Source organism: Pan troglodytes, chromosome 18 (genome assembly GCF_028858775.2).
Source record: "Pan troglodytes isolate AG18354 chromosome 18, NHGRI_mPanTro3-v2.0_pri, whole genome shotgun sequence".
Taxonomy (NCBI): domain Eukaryota; kingdom Metazoa; phylum Chordata; class Mammalia; order Primates; family Hominidae; genus Pan; species Pan troglodytes.
This window is the reverse complement of record NC_072416.2, coordinates 74393395-74419694: the sequence shown is the minus strand read 5'-3', so window position 1 is coordinate 74419694 and position 26300 is coordinate 74393395. Positions and strand designations below refer to the sequence as shown.

At 36.7% G+C, this 26300-nt stretch overlaps 1 protein-coding gene across 4 annotated transcripts in view; it reads right to left on the bottom strand.

Annotated features, from left to right (window-relative positions):
• CNTNAP4 (contactin associated protein family member 4) overlaps positions 1–26300 on the bottom strand; it is a 325777-nt gene that overhangs the window by 260134 nt on the left and 39343 nt on the right. For 3 of the 4 annotated variants that reach the window (XM_001143566.6, XM_063797456.1, XM_063797457.1), the window contains exon 1: positions 23512–23860. The exons of the other annotated variant lie outside the window; for it this stretch is intronic. In XM_001143566.6, the coding sequence (XP_001143566.3) occupies positions 23512–23596 (85 nt within the window). In that variant the 5' untranslated portion in view covers positions 23597–23860. Of the gene's footprint in view, positions 1–23511; positions 23861–26300 lie in introns of those variants that run through there. 4 annotated transcript variants of the gene reach the window in all.

Here is a 26300-nt window from a genome sequence, read left to right as displayed (position 1 = left end):
TTAATACGATGATGGCTTTACAAGTAGCCACCATTTGTCATTTTGTTTTTCAAGACAGCTGCTTAAAAATTGATCATTCCCATAGTAAAAGACAAAGATCAACAGTCTCATTCAAAAATGCTCTTTTTGTGTGTGTTAATTTTTTATACACTACTCTTACCCACAATTTCCTGGAATTATGAAGACTATGGTATAGTTTTTCTTTGTTTTCATGTCTGTAAGTTATAATTTCCATGTCAGTTCCTATAAAATGCTGTTGAACTGACCAAGTATGTACTTGTTCATCACCTAGGCACTCTTTTATAAAAGTACCCTAAAACTTAAAGTATAATAATAATTTTTTTAAAAAAGGAAAGTGAAAAAAATAAAATAAATAAATAAAAGATACCCCTTCCTTGACATCCAGGTACTTCCCTAACATACGTCATAGTGTCTAATGTACTGCAAATTGATTTCATGTTTATCAATGAAGACATGAATAAAATAAATTGAAGCTTGCCAATGTGCCAATGTTTTGACTGGAGCCCTCTAGAGAAAAATGTTAATAATAGTTACGTGTATTGCATGCTATATCTCAACCACGTTAAATCTTTACTACAACTTTGTGAGAAAGATATTCTATTTATTTTCTATATGAAAAATTGAAGGTCAGAGAATTTTAATTTCTTGCTGATGACTTTGGTCTCATGTATTTGCCATTCAACATCTTTGTTTTTAATTTATAATTTTTTATTATACTTTAAGTTCTGGGATACATGTGCAAAACGTGCAGGTTTGTTGCATAGGTATACACGTGCCATGGTGGTTTGTGCACCTATCAACCCATCATCTGCATTAGGTATTTCTCCTAATGCTATCCCTCCCCTAGCCCCCCAACCCCCGACAGGCCCTGGTGTGTGATGTTCCCCTCCCTGTGTCCAACAGCACAGCTCTCCCATTTTATTGCTTGAACTAGCTATTTCAGCAAGTATTTGAGGACATTGTCCTATGTGGACATGATGTGGGATAGGCAAGATATCTGCTTATAAGCAACAATGGAATGTGTTCTCTTTAAAAGTGATATTCTTTAAAAGTGCATCAGTGATATTCCAGATGTCACCTGCAAAAAGTTGCCTTAACTTCTTTTTTTATTATTATTATACTTTTAAGTTTTAGGGTACATGTGCACAACGTGCAGGTTTGTTACATATGTACACATGTGCCGTGCTGGTGTGCTGCACCCATTAACTCATCATTTAACATTAGGTATATCTCCTAATGCTATCCCTCCCCCCTCCCCCACCCCACAACAGGCCTCAGTGTGCAATGTTCCCCTTCCTGTGTCCATGTGTTCTCGTACTTCAAGTCCCACCTATGAGTGAGAACATGAGGTGTTTGGTTTTTTGTCCTTGCTATAGTTTGCTGAGAATGATGGTTTCCAGCTTCATCCATGTCCCTACAAAGGACATGAACTCATCATTTTTTATGGCTGCATAGTATTCTGTGGTGTATATGTGCCACATTTTCTTAATCCAGTCTATCATTGTTGGACATTTGGCCTGGTTCCAAGTCTTTGCTATTGTGAATAGTGCCACAATAAACATACCTGTGCATGTGTCTTTATAGCAGCATGATTTATAATCCTTTGGGTATATACCCAGTAATGGGATGGCTGGGTCAAATGGTATTTCTAGTTCAAGATCCCTGAGGAATCGCCACACCGACTTCCACAATGGTTGAACTAGTTTACAGTCCCACCAACAATGTAAAAGTGTTCCCATTTCTCCACATCCTCTCCAGCACCTGTTGTTTCCTGACTTTTTAATGATCACCATTCTAACTGGTGTGAGATGGTATCTCAATGTGGTTTTGATTTGCATTTCTCTGATGGCCAGTGATGATGATCATTTTTTCATGTGTCTGTCGGCTGCATAAATGTCTTCTTTTGAGAAGTGTCTGTTCATATACTTTGCCCATTTGTTGATGGGGTTGTTTTTTTCTTGTAAATTTGTTTGAGCTCATTATAGATTCTGGATATTAGCCCTTTGTCAGATGAGTAGGTTGCAAAAATTTTCTCCCATTTTGTAGGTTGCCTGTTCACTCTGATGGTAGTTGCTTTTGCTGTGCAGAAGCTCTTTAGTTTAATTAGATCCCATTTGTCAATTCTGGCTTTCGTTGCCATTGCTTTTGGTGTTTTAGACATGAAGTCCTTGCCCACGCCTATGTCCTGAATGGTACTGCCTAGGTTTTCTTCTACAGTTTTTATGGTTTTAGATCTAACATTTAAGTCTTTAATCCATCTTGAATTAATAAGACGTTGTAACTAATGAAGTTAGAAGTCCCTACCAGGTTCTAGAGAACATTAAGTCACAATCATTAAAGAGGAACTGATTTAATACAAACCACACTTGAATCATTTCTGCCCTACCTGCCCCCACCCAACTCACTATTGGTATTAAACGTCCACCACCCACATATTGTTTTGCTCCACTCCATGGCTTAAAAAGAAAGAGACTGAATGTCTCAGGAAATGTGCCCGTTGATAAGAACGTGGTCTGGGAGAGGATCAGCAGTCCAGTTGGCCAGCATCCCTGCAGGCAACTGAGCCCTTGGAGAGCTCTATATGGCTGCAGCCACCCCATTACTTTAAGGGTGTGTTTACTCCACTTGTTGGCTTTCTGCTTTCATTTCAGATTCTAATGAATTCTTCCACTTGGGTGGACCCTAGAACTGAGACTCTGGCTGCTTCTCAGCACAGCCCCTTACCTCACACACAGACACACACACACACACATACATGTACACACATGTGCACACACAATGAATGGGGTAATCCAAAGAATCTAACTGCCATTCATAAAACCTAGACTGTTAATTCTAAACTCATTTTCAATTCTACTTTCTCCCACCCAATCAACCTTTCATATGGCTGCTCCAGGAAAATTACATTTTGCTTACTGCATTTTAGTTAAACTTGACTGTTACATTTTGATTAAACACACAGTTCTATTCAGGTTCACTGAGATTATCAGCTTGGAATGGCCTCCAGATGAAGACCTACTGGCTAACCTCCTTGGGCTTAAGTGTCCTCTTTGTCTTTATGGCACCCTGTGTAAGACTCTAGCACAGTAATTAATAAAACATTAAAAATGTGTGCTCAGCTGTGTAGTTTGAAAGACTGTGGCAGTAGAACAAAAGGGATGGGGAAGATGTAGGGACACTAAAGAGGCAGCCACAGTAATTTGTGACTATGTGAAGAGATGGGTGAAGACAGCAGAAAAACAGAAGGGTCTCTTCAGGTTTCTGATTATGGGTGATAAGAAAAAAAATAATATGTTTGACCTAAAGAGTAGATGAGGAAAAGGAGAAGCAGAGACTATTTCTGATTCTAATTTAGTATCTGGTTTATCAGGTCTTCTTTTATGAAAAATGAAAAAATAAAAGTTTTTAACAGACATTTTTTAATGCTACAGATGCCAAACAAAATTAAAGAGAGCAAGTTATCTGAAGTTCTTGGATAAAGTATTCTGAAACAGCATGCTGAAGGATTGGCATATAACCAGTAGCCAAGTGAAAGATTGTGTATCTATCTATCATAAGCTTCTGAGCTTCTTTTTGTATAGTAAATGTTGATAAATTTAAAAGATAACAGATTATGTCATAGCCTGAGAACATATATTTCAATGACCCCAGGGGAAATTTCAGCAATAGATTATAATCAAGTAAAGTCAAGTAAATCAAATAAAATTATCTTCTTCCTCAGTACTAAGAATTTAATTTTTCACTGTAACACAACTCAGAGTATGCACATTTGAAAAAACAGCTCCTTTTAATTCTTTAGGGCTGCAACATAATAAATTAAATACATTATTATGATTGAACAAAAATAAATATAAATAGTTATCTTTTATTTTAGTTCATTCAGCACCTCAAGTACTTTGTGATGTGGGGAATTTATATTGCTAGGATCCAAATTCCCAGGCAATATGATTTCGAATACATGTTTATTGGTTTCAAGCAAAATTAAATTGAATAATAGTGTTTTATAAATGATGAAATCTAAATGCCCAAGAAGATTTAGCTAAACAGTGTTATCAATTAAAATAGCTTTCTAAAGAGCAGTTGTTTGTTTTGTTGTACTTGCAATTCTGATGTCCAAAATGCTAAAACACTTTTTGAAAAAGAGATTTCCCTCTTAAGTTTAAGTCTTTTGAGCTCACTTATAAGTTACTAAAGGTTACTTCCTTACAACTTCGTTGAGTGAAAACCTTCTGGGTTTTTCTTCATGGCTGGATATGTCCAGGGGCATATTTTAAAAATGTAACAGTTGCCAACGGAGAGCAACTGAAAGCCTCAAATGTTTCCTGCCCTGGATTTTTAAATCTCATAAGATTTAATGCTACAGAACACACTGGAGAATTAAAGCTCTCTTAAGGGGCAATTATTTCAGCTCTTCTCAATGCTTGGAGTATCATATATGGTCAATAATTCAATAGCATTCATCTTTGGCTGCTGAATCCTTAGATACAGCAAAAATACTGGATTCAAATTGATGTGGAATTTCCAAAAGTAGTACCATTTGTACCATCATGATTAGCTATACCATTTCTCTTTCTTCTCTCTCTCTCTCTCTGCCTCTCTCTTTCGTCCATTTTGAGATCAGCATCTGTATATCTTTATATGCCTGTTTTCTAGAACATACTTCAATACGGCAGCCACTTGGTAAATGTTTGCTTAATTAAACTGAATATAACTTGAAGAACACATTATAAAATTTTATACTTGCTTTTCCATTTTATCATTTTACCAAATTCTATTTTTACACATCCAATGATAAATACATAAGCCCTAAATGTATCTTTCCCAAAGCATTGAAATAACTCAGCTATAGGAATTCAGTCTTCTATCATAAGGCAGATGTATTTAATCTTTACAATTTAAGTCAAATGGGTGGGGTGGAGATAGGTATTTGAATGGAAGGCAGGAAAACATTATAATGCTCTGTGTTGCGGAAGAATCACCTATGAAACCTTCAATTCAGGATAAATTCTTATTCTTGCCAAAAGCAAAATATTTCATTAAAATGCAACAATACATAATGTTAGAAAACATTTTGTATCAGCCTTATTTCAGAAAGATTTTACTCAATACATTACCATGGCATATTCCTCAAACATTGCATTGTAGAAATCATACACAATCTCAAAAAAGTTTTTAAATATGATCCTTTGTAGAGAAGTTTAGGAAGAGAGTTTCAAAAAATGAACATACTTAAAATTTCTTATTCAGTAGCTGGGCATGGTGGCACATGTCTGTAATCTCAGCTAGTCTACTTGGGAGGCTGAGGCAGGAGAATCGCTGGAACCAGGGAGGCAGAGGCTGCAGTGAGCTGAGATTGCACCACTGCATTCCAGCCTGGGGGAAAGCGCAAGACTCTGTCCCAAAAAATAAATAAATAAATTCTTATTCAGAAGAAAAGCAGCTACATACAAAAAGCATAGTACATCCTTTGGAAGATATAAGCACATTTATTGTAATACAATAAAAAGCAAAAGCCACCAACTTGAATAGGCCACTCCTTGCTCTCACGTGTCACTACTTTCCGACAGCTATGACGTGCTGTCAGTCCTCCATGCTCATGTGGAACAAGTCTGTTGTTGCCTGTTCTTTATTAGCATTGTCACTGTCTCTGTTTTTCTGTAGCTCTTATTACTTTTTACAGGAGTTAATTCACCAGCTTAATATCTAGTCTCTGTGGACTCAAGTTAGACTCCATTTCCTGTTTTTTATCATTCCCATCCTTCACCCTCCTGAGAATTTTAAGTTTATAAAAAGCAAATCTAATCAGTGTCACACACATGTGCATGCATAACACTTATAGTAATAAAATGACCCCCCAAGGTTCTGGATCAGATCCTTAGTCCTTAGCTTTACCTACAGGATTCCTCACGACCTGGCCACTTCTGAACATTTTTGTCCTTCTGCACTACTGTGGTGCATTCAAAGACTCCATGCTTTTGTGGACCTCGCTATGATGGGCATGTGTTTCCGCCTTCTTTCCTCATCTAGCTGTCCTATTCATCCTTCAGTAAACACCTTTCACTGACTCCCACTGCTCACATCTGATGTTCTGCCTGTGACCACTCCAAATATTGTGTATGCCTCTCCCTCATTGCACTTACCACACTGTGCTGTCTTTCTACAGGACCAGGAAGTGGCAAGGCTGAGCTTCAAGCCAGGGTGAGCTGTAAGAACACAGCCTCTGAGCACATTGCCTGTAAGAACACCGGCCCCCCTATAAGCACCTTAAACAATACAATACACTTTGTCTTAAGGAAAAAGCAAAACCTTCAGCATAAAATGTGGTCACAAAAGCATTGTGTATCTGAGAGTCGAAACTTCTGTTCTCAATTGCGAGCAAGAATTTACTGATTGAGACCATAATAACATTTCAAGAAAACTGGTGCTGAAGACATGTGTAATGACAGGTACCACAATGTGGAGGCTTACTAACTATTTGTTGAGTGAATAAATGAATGAAATGAGCAGAGTAAGGTGAAACCCCAAGAAGTTGCAGAAATTACTATGTTTTGGAACACTTTAATAGACTGAATGAATAATAGCCCAACCCAGAGAAGAGTGAGTGTATGAAACCAAAACTATCCAGGGAATGTAAAAAATATTTTACTAAGAAATTTTTAAACATATTTAGTTTCTTTCTTTCTTAGATATAATTCACTGAATCATCAGTGTCAATGGAAAAATAACCAGAGTCCCAAAGTGTGCTATTACAGAGTACATTTAGCATGAAACATATTCAGCCAGTGTAATTCTTGGGGATACATTTTTAAACTATCACTTCATAGGTAGGTGAAAAATATAAAAACCCATCTGATGTCAACTCTAGTGATATTACTGGTTATTTATTGATTTTTAAGAGAAATGAGAGGAAACACACAGGTTACCAAATAAGTCAGAATTGTATTAGATCAGGAATCTATACTGAAGTGTAGTATGGATCACAGTCTGCGTTTTGTTAGAGTTACTTTTTATCTTCTCCATTTGCTTGTGGGTCCCTGAATAGCAGGGATTGAGACACATTTATCATTGTACCCCACGACCCTGACTAGAAGAAGAAACTCACAGGTAGCTGTTTCAGATGTTGAATGAGTGGGTTTTTTACTCGCTCTACAAAATCTCTGATAATTTATTTTCTGTATATCATACTGGAAGTCCACTTAGAAATAAGAAGTGTCCCTGAAATGGAAACTAGATAGACAGACAGGGACCTTCTCTGTTTGCCTCTCTTGCTCTGAGAAGAATGGATGTCTTAGGAAATGACTGTAGAACATAAAGAGAAAGGCTAAATACAATTCTCGGTTCAAACCACACTACTAAAAATGCTACATTCAGTCACGGGCATCAATTATATCCTTTTTTAAAAAAAAAAAAAAAGCAGCTTGTTCTTAGATGCCATGATTTGCACCTCTAAGATCAGCCACTTGCTTGTACTATTTCACCTGATATTTTGCCTAGCATATGAAATGTGATTAAATTCTTTTATTTTCAACAATGTCCAGTAAGTTCCAAGCAAAGAGCTATAAAACTATGAAGAGATGCTCTGTCAAGTGATCCCTTAAGTGCAGTCACTCAAATCCACCTAAAAATTGATTATACAAATTAAGAAGAAATTCATTTCAGAACAAATTAATTAATTCCCTCTGAAATCACTTTCCCTTAATATTTTGTTACTTGTGTAAACCATACACAAGTAAATAGACAGGTAGATAGGAAGAAAACTAGAAAACAGCTCATAAATATTGTTATATCAAAGAAAATATCATTAAAATTACGATCACATTGCTTTGTTTGATAGAGCAAATGCTTAAAGGTGCTTGTGAATAGTGAAAAACGAGATCACAAGGTCATCAAGACCATCCTGGCCAACATGATGAAACCTCGTCTCTAGTAAACATACAAAAATTAGCTGGGCGTGATGGCACATGCCTGTAGTCTCAGCTACTCAGGAGGCTGAGGCAGGAGAATTGCTCGAACCTGGGAGGTGGAGGTTGCAGTTAGCCGAGATTGCACCACTGCACTCCAGCCTGGCAACAGAGTGAGGCTCCGGAAAAGAAAAAAAAAAGAAAGAAAGAAAAAAGAAATATTAAGAGCTTCAGACATAACTATAAAGAGAGCTGGGCTATACAGGTGTATAGGGGTTAACAGTCTAAGAAAGAGTGAGGTAAAACGTGGCCTGAAAGTCTCTGATATTTTTCTTTTTTGAAAGAGGCTAGAATTAATAAGTAGCACTACTCAAAAGCATATTTGATATTTTACAGAATCATATTCACTCTCCAGGAGACTGGCTTAAGTAGTACTGGTTCTGGTTTAGCAATGGAAACAGACTTCTCATTCAAAATTCTAAATCTGAAGTGTTTTCTTTTTCATTTTGATGTTCATTAAATATAGGTTGCTGTCCCTGATAAGCAGAAAGTAGAAGTATTGAGAAACACTAGTCTGTTTTCTTAAGATGCCTTTTTTTCCCTCAAAAAGACAGAAAAAAAAATATTTTTGATAAGGAAGACAGAAAACTCTATGATGCCAGAAGGAAATCAAAATCAGTACCAAGAGAGGAATGATACAGCAGTTAGGAGGGCCTACCCGTAAATAGTAAATCATGCCTCTGGATAAGACACTAGGCTGATGGTTACAACCGAAAACCTGCATTTGCAGCAGCCCATCAGAGGCCACAGGCACTGAGCTCCAGAGAGGAACACATGTAGGGAAGATTGGTAATGCCGCTGAGGGCTGGAGAGACAGCTGTGCCTATAAATGACAAGACCAATTGATGAGTGAAGGGGTTTCCTGGAGGGTGACAGATGCACTTCTGAGATCCGTCATACATGACAGTCTGTACCCACCACCACAGGTTCATGGTTGAACAAATGATAGTGCTCGAAGAGGCACGGAATTATCTTTAAGTGCCATAAATTCTTGAGCAGGAAGGGGAGGGGTGCAAGGAGACAGTGGTAACGTCAAATTTCTCCTTCCAAAAGAAATGTGGACTTTTGCAAGACAAAGTTGGATGACATTGAACAGTTCATGACATTGACATTTGCAAATGGGTTAAGATACCGTTATATTAGAGAAATACAAGAATCTTCAGGGAGCCATATACTACTACAAGCAGATGCTGATAGACTGAGAAATCAAAAAATAAGTCAATGGACAACCAATGAGTTCAAAATAGAGGAATGTTTAAATAAAAGTATATCCACTTGATGGGCTACTGTGAAACCTTTGAAAAGATAAATCCAAAGGCTACTTAGCCACAAGAGAAATGCACTGGAAAGGATGGGAAAGCATGCGTATGAGAAAACACTGGGCATGAACAGATGCTGTGCTAAGATTCACTGAAATAATGTATGGCAAGCATCTGTCCCAGCTCCCAATTCGTGGAGGGCATTCTACAAATTTAAAATTAGATGATAAATTTTAAACTGACTTTTCAAAACTTACTAGAAAGATTATTGTTTGTTTGCTTTATTTATGTTTTATTTGTTTGTTTTTGACTAAGCATACAATGTATCACAGGAAGAAGGAGGAGGAGCTGTGTGTACTGAGATTTACTGATTACGAAGTGGGAAAGTGTCAGATAAAACAAACTGCACAATCCACTTTTGAGGAGGGGATATGAGAAACACACAGAGCAAATCACAGCACAACTGGAGCTGGGTAACATACAGAAGAAAGTACTTTGGAAGGGGATAAAATAATACTTGTGATAATGGCTATGGAAATGTTGGGATATCAGAAACTCTTGGGTACTAGAGGCACCTAGACAGCACCAGGTGCAGATAAAAGCAAAGAGAAAAAGAAGGGATAGATAGTGGTACCCCCATGTCCACCAGGCAATGGTGGCTGATGGATGAGAATGCCATGCCATTGATCTCAGCAATGCACTGAACCAGGATTCAACTTCAGGATGACTCCACTCAGCTGTTAAGTTTTAATCTGTAAAAGCAATGTATCCACTGTTGAACTTTCAAAAATTGTTTCCCAATACTGAAAAAAAGCATGTAATTTAGACAGTTGCAACAGTGAGAGCACCTGTTATGGACTGAATTATGCCCCCCCCCCACAATTAATATGTCAAAGCCCTAATCCCCAATGTGACTTTATTCAGAGAGAGGGCCATAACTGGAGGCAATTATGTTTAAATGAGGTTGTAAGGGTGAGGCCTTAATCCAATAAGACTGGCCCCTTATAAGAAGAGGAAGAGACACCAGAGATATCGCTCTGTCTCTCCCATGTGCACAAAGGAAAGGCCACATAAGACAGAGCAAGGAGGTGGTCATCTGCAAGTCAGGAGGAGAGGCTACACCAAAAACCAACCTAGATGGCATTTTGATGGACTTTTGGCCTCCAGAACTGTGACAAAATTAATGTACATTGTTTAAGCCACTCATTTTGTGGTATTTGGTTATGGCAGCCATAGAAGACTAATATGGCACCAAAGGGAATATGTCTCTGAACATGGGGAAGGAGTGAAGCTTTTATGGAGGAAAGGAACAAAACTGGTAGAATGCCTTGGTCAGGCAGTGCTGCAATCTTGCAGAAAGGAGTTGGATTTTCTTTGTGATTTAGGCTGTTTCAACCACTTACCCTCTTCTTGAAATTGTTGACTCAAAGAAGGAATTTAGAGGAAGTGAATAGGTCTTTGGGTACCAAGAAGCAAGCAGGACAGTGTACACTCAGAGGAGAAAACGTTAGTTATCTACATGAGCGAGTGCCTGCCAGTTCACTCTGACTAATCAAAAGGGGCTTGTTGTTAAGATGAAAGTGACAGATCCTTGGAAAAAAGAGGAAGGAATGAGCATATGTGGTATATGGGTTCCTGGAATTTACTATCGTGCCAGAGCGAGAACCTTGAGAATGAGCATTTGTGGTTTTGATATTCAGGAGAGGAGATTTCACAGATGCAGGGAGAAGATGGGCACTTTCCATTTCAAAGAACAATGGATTTTGGAGTCATTGGGTCTAAGCCTCATTTTTATTCTTCCTTACTTAGTAGCTTTGGAAGCACCTTCTAAATTTGTTTCCTAGTTTGTAAAATAATCATAGTAACACTTGTCTCACAGGCCTGTGTGAGAATAAAATAAGACAGGGCACACTTCACCACCTTGGAGTCCACAGAGCCCACTGCAAAAGGAATATTTGTCATTATTAATGATAACATATGTCAACATGCATGAAAAGTTATGACTATAAACTTCTGGCAATAAAAATCACAAATGTGTACCATGAGGAGGATGAAACGTGAGCAGAATCTAAATACAAGTGATGGGTTTTACCAGAAAATAATAAAAGGAACATATGTGCAATTAAGAGAGGAAAATAAGGACAGGTGCGGTGGTTCATGCCTGTAATCCCAGCACTTTGGGAGGCTGAGGCGGGTGGATCACTTGAGTCCAGGAGTTCAAGACCAGCTTGACCAACATGGTGAAATCCCGTCTCTACTAAATGTGCAAAAATTAGCCAGGCATGGTGGCAGGTGCCTGTAGTCTCTACATGGGAGACTAAGGCAAGGAGAATTGCTTGAACCTGGGAAGCGGAGGTTGCAGTGAGCCGAGATTGTGCCACTGCACTCCAGCCTGGGAGACAGAGCAAGACTCTGTCTCAAAAAAAAAAAACAGGAGGAAAATAAAAGTTTGGAACTCATTAATGCTGGTAAAAAAAAAAAAAATTGCTAAAGGCAATGAAAAGAAACATCTTGCATACGTTTGTAGGCAAAAGAAGGGCAAGGAGGCTGTGGTCACACTCCTTTGTAAAAGTTAATAATGAAAAGAAAAAATAGAGAATGAATTTTATTTTTCTTCTACCCTATGTGAATGAGAAAAGTCTTTAAAGAGAAAATGGAAAATAAAAACCAATACAAAAGACTTGAAGTCCAAACTGGATGGAGTTGAAAATTTCTTCTCATAATGTGGAGAGTAATTTTCAGTACTACTTTCAAATTGCTAGAGATGATCGGGCACGTGCTACAGGCATAGGAAGACATGAGGATGGATTGGAAGTAGCTGATGCTGTTCCAATTTTATTTTATACTCATGATGTATTTTTTGTTTGTCTATTGAGAGTCCTCAATCCAAAATAATTTGATGTAGTGGCCTATCAAATTACATTTGCTATAAATTTTTTTTAAAAAGGTGAGAGGGAAAGGAAAAGAGAGATAGTGAGAAATAGTAAGAATAGGTTGACCAGGAGAATATGTACCATAATGGATTATGACAGACTAGAATATGTATGCAACCTAATGAAATGAAATGGAATAGAGTTAAATACAAAGTCAAAGTTTTAAAATGATAGCAAAAATGAATGGGATCCTAAATAAAAAGGACATTTAAATCACCAAAATAACACAATTTTCCAATTTGTCTAGCCTGATTCTGTTCATCTTCTCTGTTTTTGGTGTTTCAACTGAAAAAAAATACAAATTATCATCCATCAACGTATTGTTTTCCCATTTACTGAATATGCTCTTTATTCCAGGCACTGTGCTAGATGTTGCAGATACTGAAGTGATTAACATAATACTTCTGTCTTTCAAAAATTTCAGTTTTGCAAAGGAAACTTTTAAAAAATCCATTTTGATAGTCTATGATCAGGGCAGGAATAAGCAAACATTTGAAGTGCTATGAAATTTCTGCTAGAGAATGATTAAAGTTGAGGTGGTGAGACTCCATGGACAAAGGAGATGACGCTTGTTTTGGGTAGACATTTTCCAAGAGGTTTTAGAGTGAAGTATTTGAGGGTAATTTACACAAAGGGAACAACAGATGCAAAGGCCAAGAAATGAAGAGTAGAGGACACAGGGGACACCAGGATTGAAGAAGAAAAAGCAGTGTATTAGTTTGCTCTCATGCTGCTATGAAGACATACCTGAGACTGAGTAATTTACAAAGAAAAGAGGTTTAATTGACTCACTGTTCTGCATGGCTAGAGTGGCCTCAGGAAACTTAAAATCACGGCAGAAGGCAAAACAGGCACGTCTTACATGGTGGCAGGCAAGAGAAGACTGAGAGCCAAGTGAAGGGGAAAGCCTCCTATAAAACCATCATATCTCACGAGAACTCATTCACTATAACAAGAACAGTAAGAACAGTATGGGGACAACTGCCCCCATGGTTCAATTATCTCCACCTGGTCCTGTCCTTGACACGTGGGAGTTATTACAATTCAAGGTGAGATTTGGGTGGGGGAAATAGAGCCAAGCTATATCAAGCAGTAAAGACAGACAAAAGTGGAAAGATCAGCAAATACTGAGTAGGAAGACATTTGTTTGCCATGTTCATAAGCCTCAACTTAATGTTGGATGTGCCTAACAATGAAATATAGCTGCAAGGCAAAACTTGCTTTTTCTTAAAATCTATACCTTTGGTGAAATATAACAGTACATTATGTCAAGCTTACCTAAAACTACAATAATATGTGTAGTAGGTAAAATATTGTATGATATAAAATGGAGTGAATCAGGGTCACAGGGAGCAGTGAGGAAGGAAGAGGGAACAGCTGCCTTACCAGCCATCTCAGCCAAATCAACCCTGGCCATCGCTAACATGACAGATGTCACAGCCAGATCATCCTCATATCCAGGAAAATGAAAAAGGAAAATGATCACAGGAGGCTCGATTTTGCTAACTCAGAAAAACAGAGAACTTCCTGACATCTTCTCTAGAGAATGTTTCAGTGATTAATGGTACTATCTACATACTTTCATGCTAATCTGGTTCATGTTGCAATTATACATAAATATAAAGAAACTATCCCATAGGCAAGCATATAGCAAAGCTTCCAAGAAACCAATGTGATCATTTACAAAGAGAACAGGTTAAAAAAATGAATCAGGCTGTTTTGCGTGTTAAGCATAGCAAATTATGGTGATCACAATTTTATTTTTAGTAGCTAAAATTCTACATTAGCCTTCTTTTTCCATTCCTCTAGTATGTATTTGACCATGAAATGTTTTGTTTTATCATGTTTCATTTTGTGATAAAGGATGCTAGGAGTTTAAGAAACTAAATGTTATCTACAGTGTTTGCTCTTTGCTTTCTTAAATGTACCCTAGTTCTTTCCCCAAATTATTGCTATTTTTTGTATATTTGTTTTAGAAAAGCTTACATCTTTTGATACTTAAGAGGTAGTGTTATGAAGCTGTATGTGAACATGAAGTTTTCTTAACAGGATTGTGACACAGTTGTCATGTTAAAGTACAACAGTTCAAATAAGCACAGAAATCATACAACTATGAAACAAAAGAGCCTAATTGAGCAGCTTTATAACCTTGCATAGAATTCCCTCATCACCAATTTAGATAGAATTGCTTTTATTTTAACTATGTTCTTTTAATTAAGTCCTAAACATCTAAAACATGGCAAATGTAAATATGTATTATAAATCCTTAATTATGAGGATCACTAAGCATTCTTGCAGCTTTCTGCCTTGGACATAAATTCTTTTTGTTTAAAATCAGCCAAAATTGAGAGATAAAAGTGAATGATGTGAAAAAATGTTCAACTTTGTTTATCATGCCCTTCTCTTGCCACCCGTATCACTTTACCGCATTGTCTTCAGGAGTTACATTATGCTTCAATTTATCTAGTGATTTTTAAGCCAAAATCTCTCCCAACATATTCTGCTTCATTGCTAGGTTCAGAAAGACTAGCACCCAGGGTGGGAGGAGAAGTTGAGTTAACTACCGGGGATCCTGAGGTCTTTACACCAAGTCCTAGAAAATAAACATCTTTGAGATCACAAAAGGGTAATATCACTTCTCTGTTTGGGTGAATTTAAACTAGAGCCAAGAAGACCTCTTGCTAATTTGTAATCCCACATACTGGTTTAAAAGCATACTGGAGACTACTCTGGTATGGATAGCAAATAAGAAGCAATCTTATTCTACATCCCATCACTATTTAATTCAAAATGTGCCACCTAGGGGCAATGCTTTCTATTTCCCCTACCAAAATGGTCTGTTTTCCAATTCCCACCCACAGTTATCTTAACACACACACACACACACACACACACACACACACACACACACACACTGATAATTCTATCTCAGCAACTCATTTCCCTTAAAGACCACTTTCAATCTAGTTCCTTTTTTGTCCTTGGTCAGTCGTCTGCTGACCAGCAGATTTTAAAATACCAATACATAGTATCTTTGAAAACTGAAGACAAGTCTTAAAGATATAAATCTACATGCACTCTTTTTAGAGCAAAGCTATTAGCCTAGAAATTTGACTTTCTCAGATTTTCCAAGAAATCCCTCTATTGGGCCTGGTATAGCAAAGGCAATTGCTTTATATTGATGGGAAAATGTGGGGCTCTCTGGTGGGCCAAGGGAATCAAATGTCTGTTCAAGGTCATCCAAGCAACTATCAACCCTAAGGCTTACAACCAATTGCTAGGAGAGTTTATCTGTGTCCTTATTCAAAGGACATTGAAAAAAATACTTCCGTAGGTCATAATTGCAGAGTTAAGTCCATTAATGAAATTACAGGTTATAATTTTTCTAAAAAGTATACAATAAACGTAATTGACGAAGGCAGGTGAATTTATATATTTACATGGTGCTTTTAAAGTAATATCAACCTATGACCCCATTTATAAGTATCATAATTGCCAGTGGGAACAAAACGGTTACAGAAACAAATATGTCTTTTACAATTTAGAAGCCCATAATATCTTATTCTAGAGCACTGCCAAGTAATGAGAGGTACTTAATAAAAAAAGCAATTAGAGCTATAGGCCAACTGATAATATCACACCATTTTTTTCCTTTGTGATTTAAAAACCTTGGAGATAAATTTCATCATTGCTCTATTAAATACTTATGGCATTAAAAAATTTTATAGTTACTAATTTTGAACTACTTAAAATGTCAAATGTTTTCAGGCTTCACTCACTTCTCCAATTATTACATTGGAATGACTCATTAACTGTAACATAAACAGGCTCATTTTTACCTCCTGTTATGCTATTTTCCCAATTTTATTACTAGAGTACCACTTTTCCATGAACCATAATGAAAATTCACTGGAAGGAGGGGAAAAAAAAAACCCAAGCGTATCCACTTCCTCTTCCAAATACCAATGTTCCATGGGCAAACTCAAGCAATAATGATAACTTGTAATGCATTTGGCAAGTACATTCTTTATCATTACACAGTTCTGTAGCTTTTCACTAACTACAGAACTATGTAACTATAGTTAGTAACTATGAACTAACTATGAAGACCCTAACAAAAGACATTATGGAAAAAATCTTTGTCCTCCAAAAGTCAATTAAGAAACAAAAGTATCTTTGCTTGTGCAATTATATGTCAGATTGGTCTTTTCCAACACAGAGCCATCAGCCCCCTGAAGTAATCAGCACTTTGGAGAGCCTAAAAATCATAGATTAAAAACAAGGAAAGCCAGTTTCAAAAGTCAAATAAATGCATGCATACACATACAGGCATGCATATCTAATTGAAATACACAGACAATCACAGCTTAAGAGCTCATGGAAGAAATTTAAATGTTAAATTCTTAGACATCAAAAATTTCCCCAAAAATATCAGAAGACAATTGAACAGTCAACGACATTTTTGTTATTTAGAGATACAATTTGTTGTAACTTAAAATTATGGGTAAACTATTATTTCTTAAGATTTTAAACCCTGTTTTTAAAACCCTGAATCCTTCCAATTCCAATGTTAATCTACTGGGTAAACTACTTCATTTCAGTGTTTTCAGTTAATCACAGGGTCTCCAAAACTCTGTAATTTTTGTCTGCATGAGGTTTGGGGCATTTCTTTCACTTTCTGAGATTTTTCTTTTCAAAGTGATCAAAATCAAACTGATATTAGCATTCGATGCTACAACTCAATACCTGTTCTTGAAAATCTGTTAAAGAGTATTCCTAAATATTCCTAACTGAAATACCCATGAGAACAATCATCCATACATTTTATAAGAATTTGCATGCCACCACCACCTACAACATAGGAACATCATGCAACAGTATAGGAAACATCTCCTATTTAACCACATACACTGTGATGGGTCAACCCTTCCCTATCATACTAGTTAATTTGAAAAATATAATTTCAATGATTATAGATAAATTTTAAAGTTGAGGTCAAAATTATTGAATGAATAAAAATGAAAAATAAGCTATAAATAATAATTGAAACACTAGAGCATGGAAGACAATCAGGTCAAAGTCTGCATGATTTAATATTTCATCAGATATATTCAACTAACAATCTGAACATGCACATAACAATGTTGGATACATTTTTCTTACTCTTCCTACTGTTTTCAGGAGCTAGATCATTCTGTAAACTTTCAGTCAGTGAAAACAAAATGAAAATATTTTTTAAAGGATAGTGAAGGACTTCTTTTGTTTGTTTAACTTTTATTTTTTAAGTTCAGGGGTACAAGTGCAGGTTTGTTACATAAGTAAACTTGTGTCATGGGGGTTTGTTGTATAGATTATTTCAACACTCAGGTATTAAGCCTAGTACCCATTAGTTATTGTTCCTTATTCTCTCTCTCCTCCCACTCTCCATCCTCCAAAAAGCCCCAGTGTGTGTTGTTCCCCTCTATGTGTCCATGTGTTCTCATCATTTAGCTCCCACTTATAAGTGAGAACATGCAGTATTTGGTTTTCTGTTCCCTTGTTAGTGCCAAGAATAGTGGTCTCCAGCACCATCCATGGCACTACAAAGTATGTGATCTCATTCTATTTTGTGACTACATAGTATTCCATGGTGTATATGTACCAGTTTTCTTTATCCAGTCTATCACTAATGGGCACTTAGGTTGATTCCATGTCTTTGCTATTGTAAAGAGTGCTGCAATGAACATACATGTGCATGTGTCTTTATAACAGAACGATTTCTTAAACAACCTGGGTCTAATTGGCAACCTAAAGGTCATATGATTCATTAGTGAACAATATTAAGGCCTCAATATTGTTTAATCTGAAGTAGAATAGCTTTAAATTTTAAACATAGTATTTAATCAAGAAAAATCGGTATTTGTAGAGCAGAGCTGATATTCTATTTTTAAAAACTCAAAGCCATGTAATGCCAATGTCATTATCCCTAATCGTTGTGTACTTACAGTGGATGATCACGAATCTCATCACAATTCCTTTGACACTCAGAGAAAGTCATATTTCAGTTAAGCTCTTTGAGACTATCCTAGTTTTTTTGGTGGGGGGGTTTATTTTCTTTTTGGAAATTGGCCTTTTGATGAGACTTAGAAATCTTCATTCAAAGCTGAACCACTAAAAACAATATAATGAAAAAATAAACTATTTTAACAAGTGACCATTTGTTTTGAAAAAAACTGAAAAAATGAAAATGGGTTTTTAAATGATATTACATCATATTTTTAATTTAATTTTTCAAAAAACTGTAGGAAAAAGTATAGCGTAAATAAAATGGGGCCAAAGATCAGTTCCTGGAATTCTAAAATAAATACAATTTCAAATACACAAATCATTTACCCAGAAATTTATTATTGACACGGGTAAGTGAAAATCACTTGCTTAAATATCATGAGCTCTTAGTGGGCAGTGCTTAAATGAAAATCTATTTTTCAGTTTATTCTAGAAAGTTGGCCAATTTCAGAATTTTTAGAAAGCTGTTGCTTTAAAAGTCACAGGAGCAAAAATACTCTTCTATCAAAAACATTTTCCTCATATGATCTTTGATTCCAAATGTAAGTTGCTGATTAAGATAGAGTGGAATATTTTATACTCATGAAAATGTAAAATAACAGCAGAATTTTTGTTCAAAATATCTAAGTTGCAATTACTTGTACAGTTAATTGAACTTATACTACTTATATACTTCATTGAACTTATATTACTTATATATTTCATCAAATATCTTATCCTAACAAGACCACTTGAGATTAAAACTGTGGGAATTTTACAAATAATTTATACCCACTGAAATATCAAGATTTTTGAACAATAAAGTCTTTAAGAAAAAACATACAAGGAAACATTAACTTGAAGATATCCTCTGTTACAGTTCCTGGCAATAATAGCATTGCGTTCAGTACCACAACTCTGCAAGTATATATTTGTGTGCTAAATAATTAAGACTAAATTTTATCATAGAAGTATAATTTATACACTTTTCATGTCTTATCATTTTATTGTATATTATTTAAATAGGGGTCAATTAACTTTTTATATAAAGTGCCAGAGAGTAAAGAATCTTATGTAAGTAGTTACATAGTAAGAGGGTAAACAATCTTAATAAAATTTAATTGATAACATTCAAAATATAATACTAATATTTGAGTAGAAATTTTTGTCATGCAGGTTTACTAATAAGTGGAAGAATAAAATTTGAATTTCATATAATTATTTTTTTACCATGAAGAATTCTTTTAATTTTTTTCAGCTAAAAATGGAAGAACTGTTGTTAGCCCACGGGTCATACAAAAACAGTCACTACTAGTAGGTCAGATTCAGCCCATGGGCCACAGTTTACCAACCTGAGTTAAATATTTTATTATCTTACAATAGATGTTATATAATTCTATTAATCTATTTTCTTTAACAAAAGTCAATTTAATCTTGATATACTCATTAGCTCCAATACAGAAATTGCTTATATATGATATAAATTCCCAAATTAATTTTACAAGACAATAATCTTTATTGCCTAGAGTAAGCACCAGGTATTGTGTGAAAGTTATGTTTGATCCCCATGTTGGCCCATGAGTCACGTTATCTCCAGAGCTAGAGGCTGCCTTTATCAGAGATTATTGAGATGCATGTAATAAGAAGTGGAGAAAATGGACTGAATAGATGAAAATAAATCACCATTGCTATTAGAAAAGTGAGTCAAAGTACGTGCTGATCTTTATAGGGGCTAGCCATTTATGCATTGCCTCATACAATTATATTTTATCAGTACTTTACTATTGCATTCTAGTTATTTTCTGCTATAGGAATAAATACGGTGGGGGGAGGAAAAGAAAGTAGCTTCTAGAAAGAATTACAAGGTTGAGTTTTACCAATGTGAGAATCTGTCCAGCTGTCTCCCAGGGCCCACAAGAGTGATCATCTACTTAGGCAATTTGCCTTCATCTATCCTTCAGTGCTTCTTTTAGGGTAGGTATCAGATACGGCGTTTATTTCCATCAGAGAAAAGAAAGAACACAGTGAGATGTTAACTTCTAATTAAGTCATTGGGGAGCATTAATTATTCTCAAGAGTAGGGCTCAGTATACCAGTGACTAGAGAGCCTCCCTCACATAATCTGCAAGAGTTAAAATAAAAGCAAACTCTTATCAGCCTTACTACTGTACCCATTCCTCCTTTTGGGGTAAGTTGACCCCATCTTCAACCATGTCTTAATGTTCAAAAACTGGATTTATAAGAGCAATTAAAAAATAGAGAAATGTCTCTGTTCTTAATGCACGTCTCTTAGTAGCAAGCAAAGAAACCAAGAACAGCCAGTGCAGCTTCTCAAAGAGCACACCCTTCTACAAGGATCCGTCTCTAAACTTTGATGGAAGGGACACTTCAATATAATTGTAAAAGCTCATCTTGATGAGAACAAAGAGAAAAAAATTATGGCTAGTCCACTGCTTTTGAAATGTCAGACAGGATACTAGTAGGCAGAGAACGTGGTTCATTCAACATATTTCATCTTTAGACAGATAAGTACTTAACAGGGCCACCAAAAATATGCAAGCACATGAGTCCAGTAGTTTACAGATATCTACATACACATATACGTATATACAAATGAGCACGAGTCTAGTAGTTTAGATATCTACATACACATATACCTATATACAAATGAGCACATATACATATATGTGAACATATACGTTTGTCTTTGAACAGAATCCTTCTAATATAAAGTTTCCCTGCTGTTTAATTGGATCAATTAACATTCAAATTAAAGTGCACCTAATCCCTGAGCTGTACTGGTTTTGCAGAGTTCTGTCCCATGAAAGCTTTCAAACTGGCAACCTTGGGCTGACTCTGTAGATGACAGATTTGCTCCTGGCTCATCAGCTATAAATAAAGGGGAAAAGTCTTTCTAGTCCTTTAATTTTATTTATTTATACTCAGTTATTTCCAATATTACTATTGGTAGTCAAGACTGACTCACTTTTTCTTAATATAAAGTCTTGTCCAGAAGAATTATTGGAGTCATTATAATACTTTAGAAATGCATATGCTGGTTGATAGTTGCTTGTCCTTACACTAAATTCCAGTCTTGCTGGGAAACATATATACACTTGTTCTTCCAAAAAGGATGAAATATATGAAATACTTTCCACCATCGCTTGGTACAAGTAGACCTTACTTCTTCCAAAAAGAAAATACTTCTTAAATATTAAAAAATGAAACAGAAATTGAGAAATGAAATATTTTCTTTTACACATACTGCTGCAAATCATATTGTCAAAATATTCACAATAAATTACTAAGTGCAACTTTAATTATATAAGGTCATTTCATTTTATTTTTGACACTTGAAGAACAGTCAACTCCACATGCATGGTAAGCAAGAACTCCAACTTTAAATGTTTTTTATAATGAAAAATCGTATAGGTTTTGCAAGTTCATCAGATGTTTAAAAGAGCATTAGATTACTTCCTTAACAAACCAAGGCTGAAAGAATATAGAACCAGCACTGAAATTTTAAGTGTCAGTGAGGGATCCAACCAGAGCCAAGCAGACATAAATATTATACTCTCCTCAGATCTCTTTCAGCACCTTTTCTTTTCTAAGAAGATATATTGCAAAAGAAAGCTATTTAATGTTGATGTACACCCTACACTTTTTATTGAGCTTCAAGAAAACAAACAAACATAAACAACTAGCCACCCAAATAATTAGATTAATGTATTTTAAACCCAACTACAGGCAGTCTAGTGGAAAGACTGAAAGGAGTACAGGCCAGATTTAAGCTCTGCTTTTCTTGAGGGAAGGATGCTTGGGGTGATGTGCTTTACATTGTAAGAGTGACCTCTAGTGCTTTTCTTTTTGGTTGAACTTTAATGGTTGGAAGATGAATTACTCACGCCTTTTCTACAGAACTTCCATTTGTGTGTGGGTGTTGTTGTTATTGTTTGCTTGTATGATGCAATGTTTGTCAAATGCTACCATTATAAGATTCCAAGTTTTGACTAGGTGAAATTATACATTTTATTGACTTATGAGATTATCACAACACTCAAACTAAAGTTGAATCTGATGTGCAGCACCTGAAGTGAGGTTCCTTCTTTCAGAGTGATGGATACCCTGTGACATTAAATGAGCCCATTCTGAACTGAAACACGAAATCACGGGAGCCAGGTACTGTGAGGGGACATTTGACTTGTGCCCATGAGTTTGTCATGTTTTTCCCACATCAGAACTCTTTAGCACAGTGAAGTGATATGCCATAGCAAATGCCTGATTACTGCTTCTGTTCCCCAAATCTAAGCCTGATGATACAGCAGCAACATAAATTCCTGGACAGGCCTCATAGCCATTTCTTGGAAAGCAAATGAGCTTTTCCTTTAAAATCCAAGAAAAAAATAAAAAGTTGTATTTGCCAAGCTTGTTTGTCATTAATCAGGAGGGGAAAATTCTCCCATTTAGAGAATTTAAGCCAAAGATAGCTTTTAAAACTTTTTCTATCTCTAATAAAGAGTGGATGAAGGGAGTCTGCCAAATTATTATGGATGATATCTAAATTATAAATAAGATTTCAATCTTCCCTAAATAGGTTCTACTTCATCAGAACATTCAATTACAAATTTATGCAGTTAAGCATTCAACCACAAAGGAATCCTACTTTTGAAAGACCACCTGACTGGTTTTCCTTTAAGCAAAATGTAGGAAGAGGCTCCTCTTTCCGGAGAGCGCTAAGTCTCATTCTCTTAGCAGCGAAGGCACAGCTCTTAATACTGAGACTCGCCTCAGCCAGTGCTGGTGCTCTTGAAGTCTGCAGTACATTTCAGTTATTAGCCTGCATCATTTTAAAGATGCAGGCAGCTACTGGTCTGCCCAATTGCAAACTTCAGAAATCTAAGCCAATGCAGCATAATGTAAAGTCTGCCAGTTGTTTTCCTCTTAGACATAATTCCAATAAAATTCAGTAGTTCTTTAAAAAAGAAGAAATGAAGATATTCACAGGCTATTCCCCAGATAAGATGCTAATTTCATGTTTTACTAGAACTTGGGCATTCTCAATGAATATTCAAAGACCAGAGGGTAAGATTCTGCGAGTAGACAAAAAGAGAAATGACACTTTGCCTATTTTGACCAGACCAAGAGGAGAGACAAGTGTTAACCGGTCACATTGGCAAGATTTTTAAGTGATGCTTCGTTTACAGCAATACGCTTTGCAGCAATCCCAGCTGCAAATAATCATCATCAAACCAACAGAATCAAAGTTTTGCAGAGAGCCCCCCGCAAGTTTTAAATCATTTGCTGTATACTTACAGGAATTCCCAGCTTCGACTCTGTTCCAATTTTGAGTAGATAACAGAAGTAGCGTCTTGAGGACAGCCCCCGTGACAGATCCCATGTTCACATTTATTGGGCTCCCCCAAAAGATCCTGAGAGGCTCTCAGAGCGCTCCAGTCCTGTTCTCAGTAGCTCTGCCAGCTCTGTCTGGGTCTTCAGCCCCTCTAGGTCTCTGTCTCTCCCCCTCCCTTCCTCCTCACCTCCCTCCGTCTTTTCTTCTTCCCTCCTCCCTCTCTTCTCTCTCCCTCTCTCTCTCCCCGTCTCTGTCTCTCTCTTTTTTTTCTCTCTCTCTCACACACACCTCCCTGACTCCTCACTGAAAAGCACTCAGCATCTTTCCTAACAAGCATCCATACCGCCGAGGCCACGCCCACTCCTCGCAGCAGCGGTCCCACAAATTGGCAGCAGCATCCTTCCTTCCAAACACACAACAGCGCTCCAGCTCCGCTGCACCCAGAGGCGCGGCCTCCCGTTCGTGGGCCTCCTTGGGGCTCCCTCCCTTCTCTTCTATTTTCCAATAATCCTTAACCCTTTTCTCCCAGCTGGAGGTGTGAGTGGGGGAAGGGACAAGGCGGTGGAGCCTTCTGATTTTCTGGAGGTCTTGCATTTGGCAGAGCCAGAAAACACACTGAGCCATTCCTGATTGTCCGGGAGTGCATCCAGGTAAAATTGCATTATGTTTCAAAACAAAAGCATAAAATAAGACAGAAATAACTAAGCAGCATTGGGAAATTGTAGCTAAAACCGTCCTCAGGGAAAATACTTGCTGTTGTTTTTCTCTGTTTCTATAAAACTGTACTCTTCAGCGAGGGTGCCAGGATTTTATTATGGAAATTCCCCACATGGGAACAGACATTCCTGCTTAGCAGATATTTAAAATCATCTGGTAGTAGTCTGCAAGAAATTAACATTTCTTATTTTAATGCTTCAGGTGTATAAATCCACAAATGAAATGCTTTGGCTAGATTTATGTTGATGAATGCATCATGCTGTGAATATGCAGTACCATTCTATAATCAAAATTTTTAATAACATTTCCAAAAAGGCCCAAAGTAGGAAATGAGGGAATACTGAAGAAAGGGACCTCCACCACCACCACATACACACACGCATACACATTCACACCAACACTAAACAATGTGACGATGTAATTCAAGTGACTTAAAGGACAGAGGAGTAAAGTTGAATTTGGAAGATCAATGATTAAAGAAAAATTACTCTTTGAATGGCTGGTCCATGGATACAACTATTTCTTGAATGGAATTTTAAAATGTCTAAATAATGGAGTTACTATCACATAACAAGAAGCATGTCACATGGTTCATAGCAGATAATCTATTTAAAATAAATGTCAAGATGTTTTACTGATAATATGCTAGATTTTATAGAAATGGAAATCCTGGAGTTCTTAAGTGCCTCTTGGTAATCACAAATTGGAAGAAACATAAGCCTTTAACACCACTTTCTTATGGAATAATGAAAGAGTGGGTTTGTCAAAGATCAGATAGGTTTGTCAAAGAGTGAGAAAATGACAGAAATACCCGTAAGAACTAAACATGCTTGTTTAGCTCACGCCTGCAAACAAAGCAGAATGCATCTTTTTTCTTTTCCTGTTTTACAAGAGAAAACAAGAACAGAGAATTTAAATGATTCGAAGCGGTCATAGAGTTAGTAGTAAATGCTAAGGACTGGACTTGGCTTTTCTGACTCCAGTTTTACTGCTCTCACCCTAGGACTTATTGCCCCTAAATCAGAGTATACCTCCTTCCTGACCCTTGTCAGTGGCAGCAAAAACCTTAGGCCCTAGGAAAACACAGCAAACACTTTGGGAGGCCAAGGTGGGCAAATCACTTGAGGTCAGGAGTTCGAGACCAGCCTGGCCAACATGGTGAGATCCCATCTCTACTAAAAATAAAAAAAATAGCAGGGTGTGGTCGCAGGCACCTGTAATCCCAACTACTTGGGAGGCTGAGGCAGGAATTCGCTTGAACCTGGGAGGCAGAGGTTGCAGTGAACCAAGATTACACCACTGCACTGCAGCCTGGGCAACAGAGCGAGACTCTGTCTCAAAAAAAAAAAAAAAAAGGATAAATACAATAAAATAAAGGTCATGGGTTGAGTGTTTATTCTGTGTTCCTAGACTTGCATTCCTGATTTTATTTTTTCAGTCATATGCTAAGTAAAAGCAGATATAAATTGACAGTTTATGTTACTAATTATTGAAGGAGATTAAATTTTATTGAACACATACTATATGCCATTTGTTATCTAATTGAATAATTATATCAGTCCTTTGAAGAAAATGTCATGTCTGTGGGACGGTTGTGGGCTCTCCAGAAGAAAAAAGTTGTCTCGTTGTTACAATATTGTATTTAATTGTTCTCATAAAACAAATTAGAGAATGCATCTTAAATGGATAAGTACACATAGCAAAAATGAAAAATAAACATTTTATAACAATAATAACTTCTTTGGGACAATGTATAAATTATTATAGTGACCAGTACTGGCGGATTTTTCCATATCAATGGGCTAAAGTAATAGAAGGAATTGGGGGCTGGCCCTCAACAAACGACCTGAGCATTTCAAGTCACTGCAAAACCTGTCTCTGCCTGATGGCTGCAGAGGGGTAGAGAGTTGCCTAGACAAATGAAACAGTGAGTGCTTGAGATATGGTAAACAGAGAGGCCTCAGCCGGGCGTGGTGGCCCACGCCTGTTATCCCAGCCCTTTCGGAGGCCGAAGCGGGCAGATCACGAGGTCAGA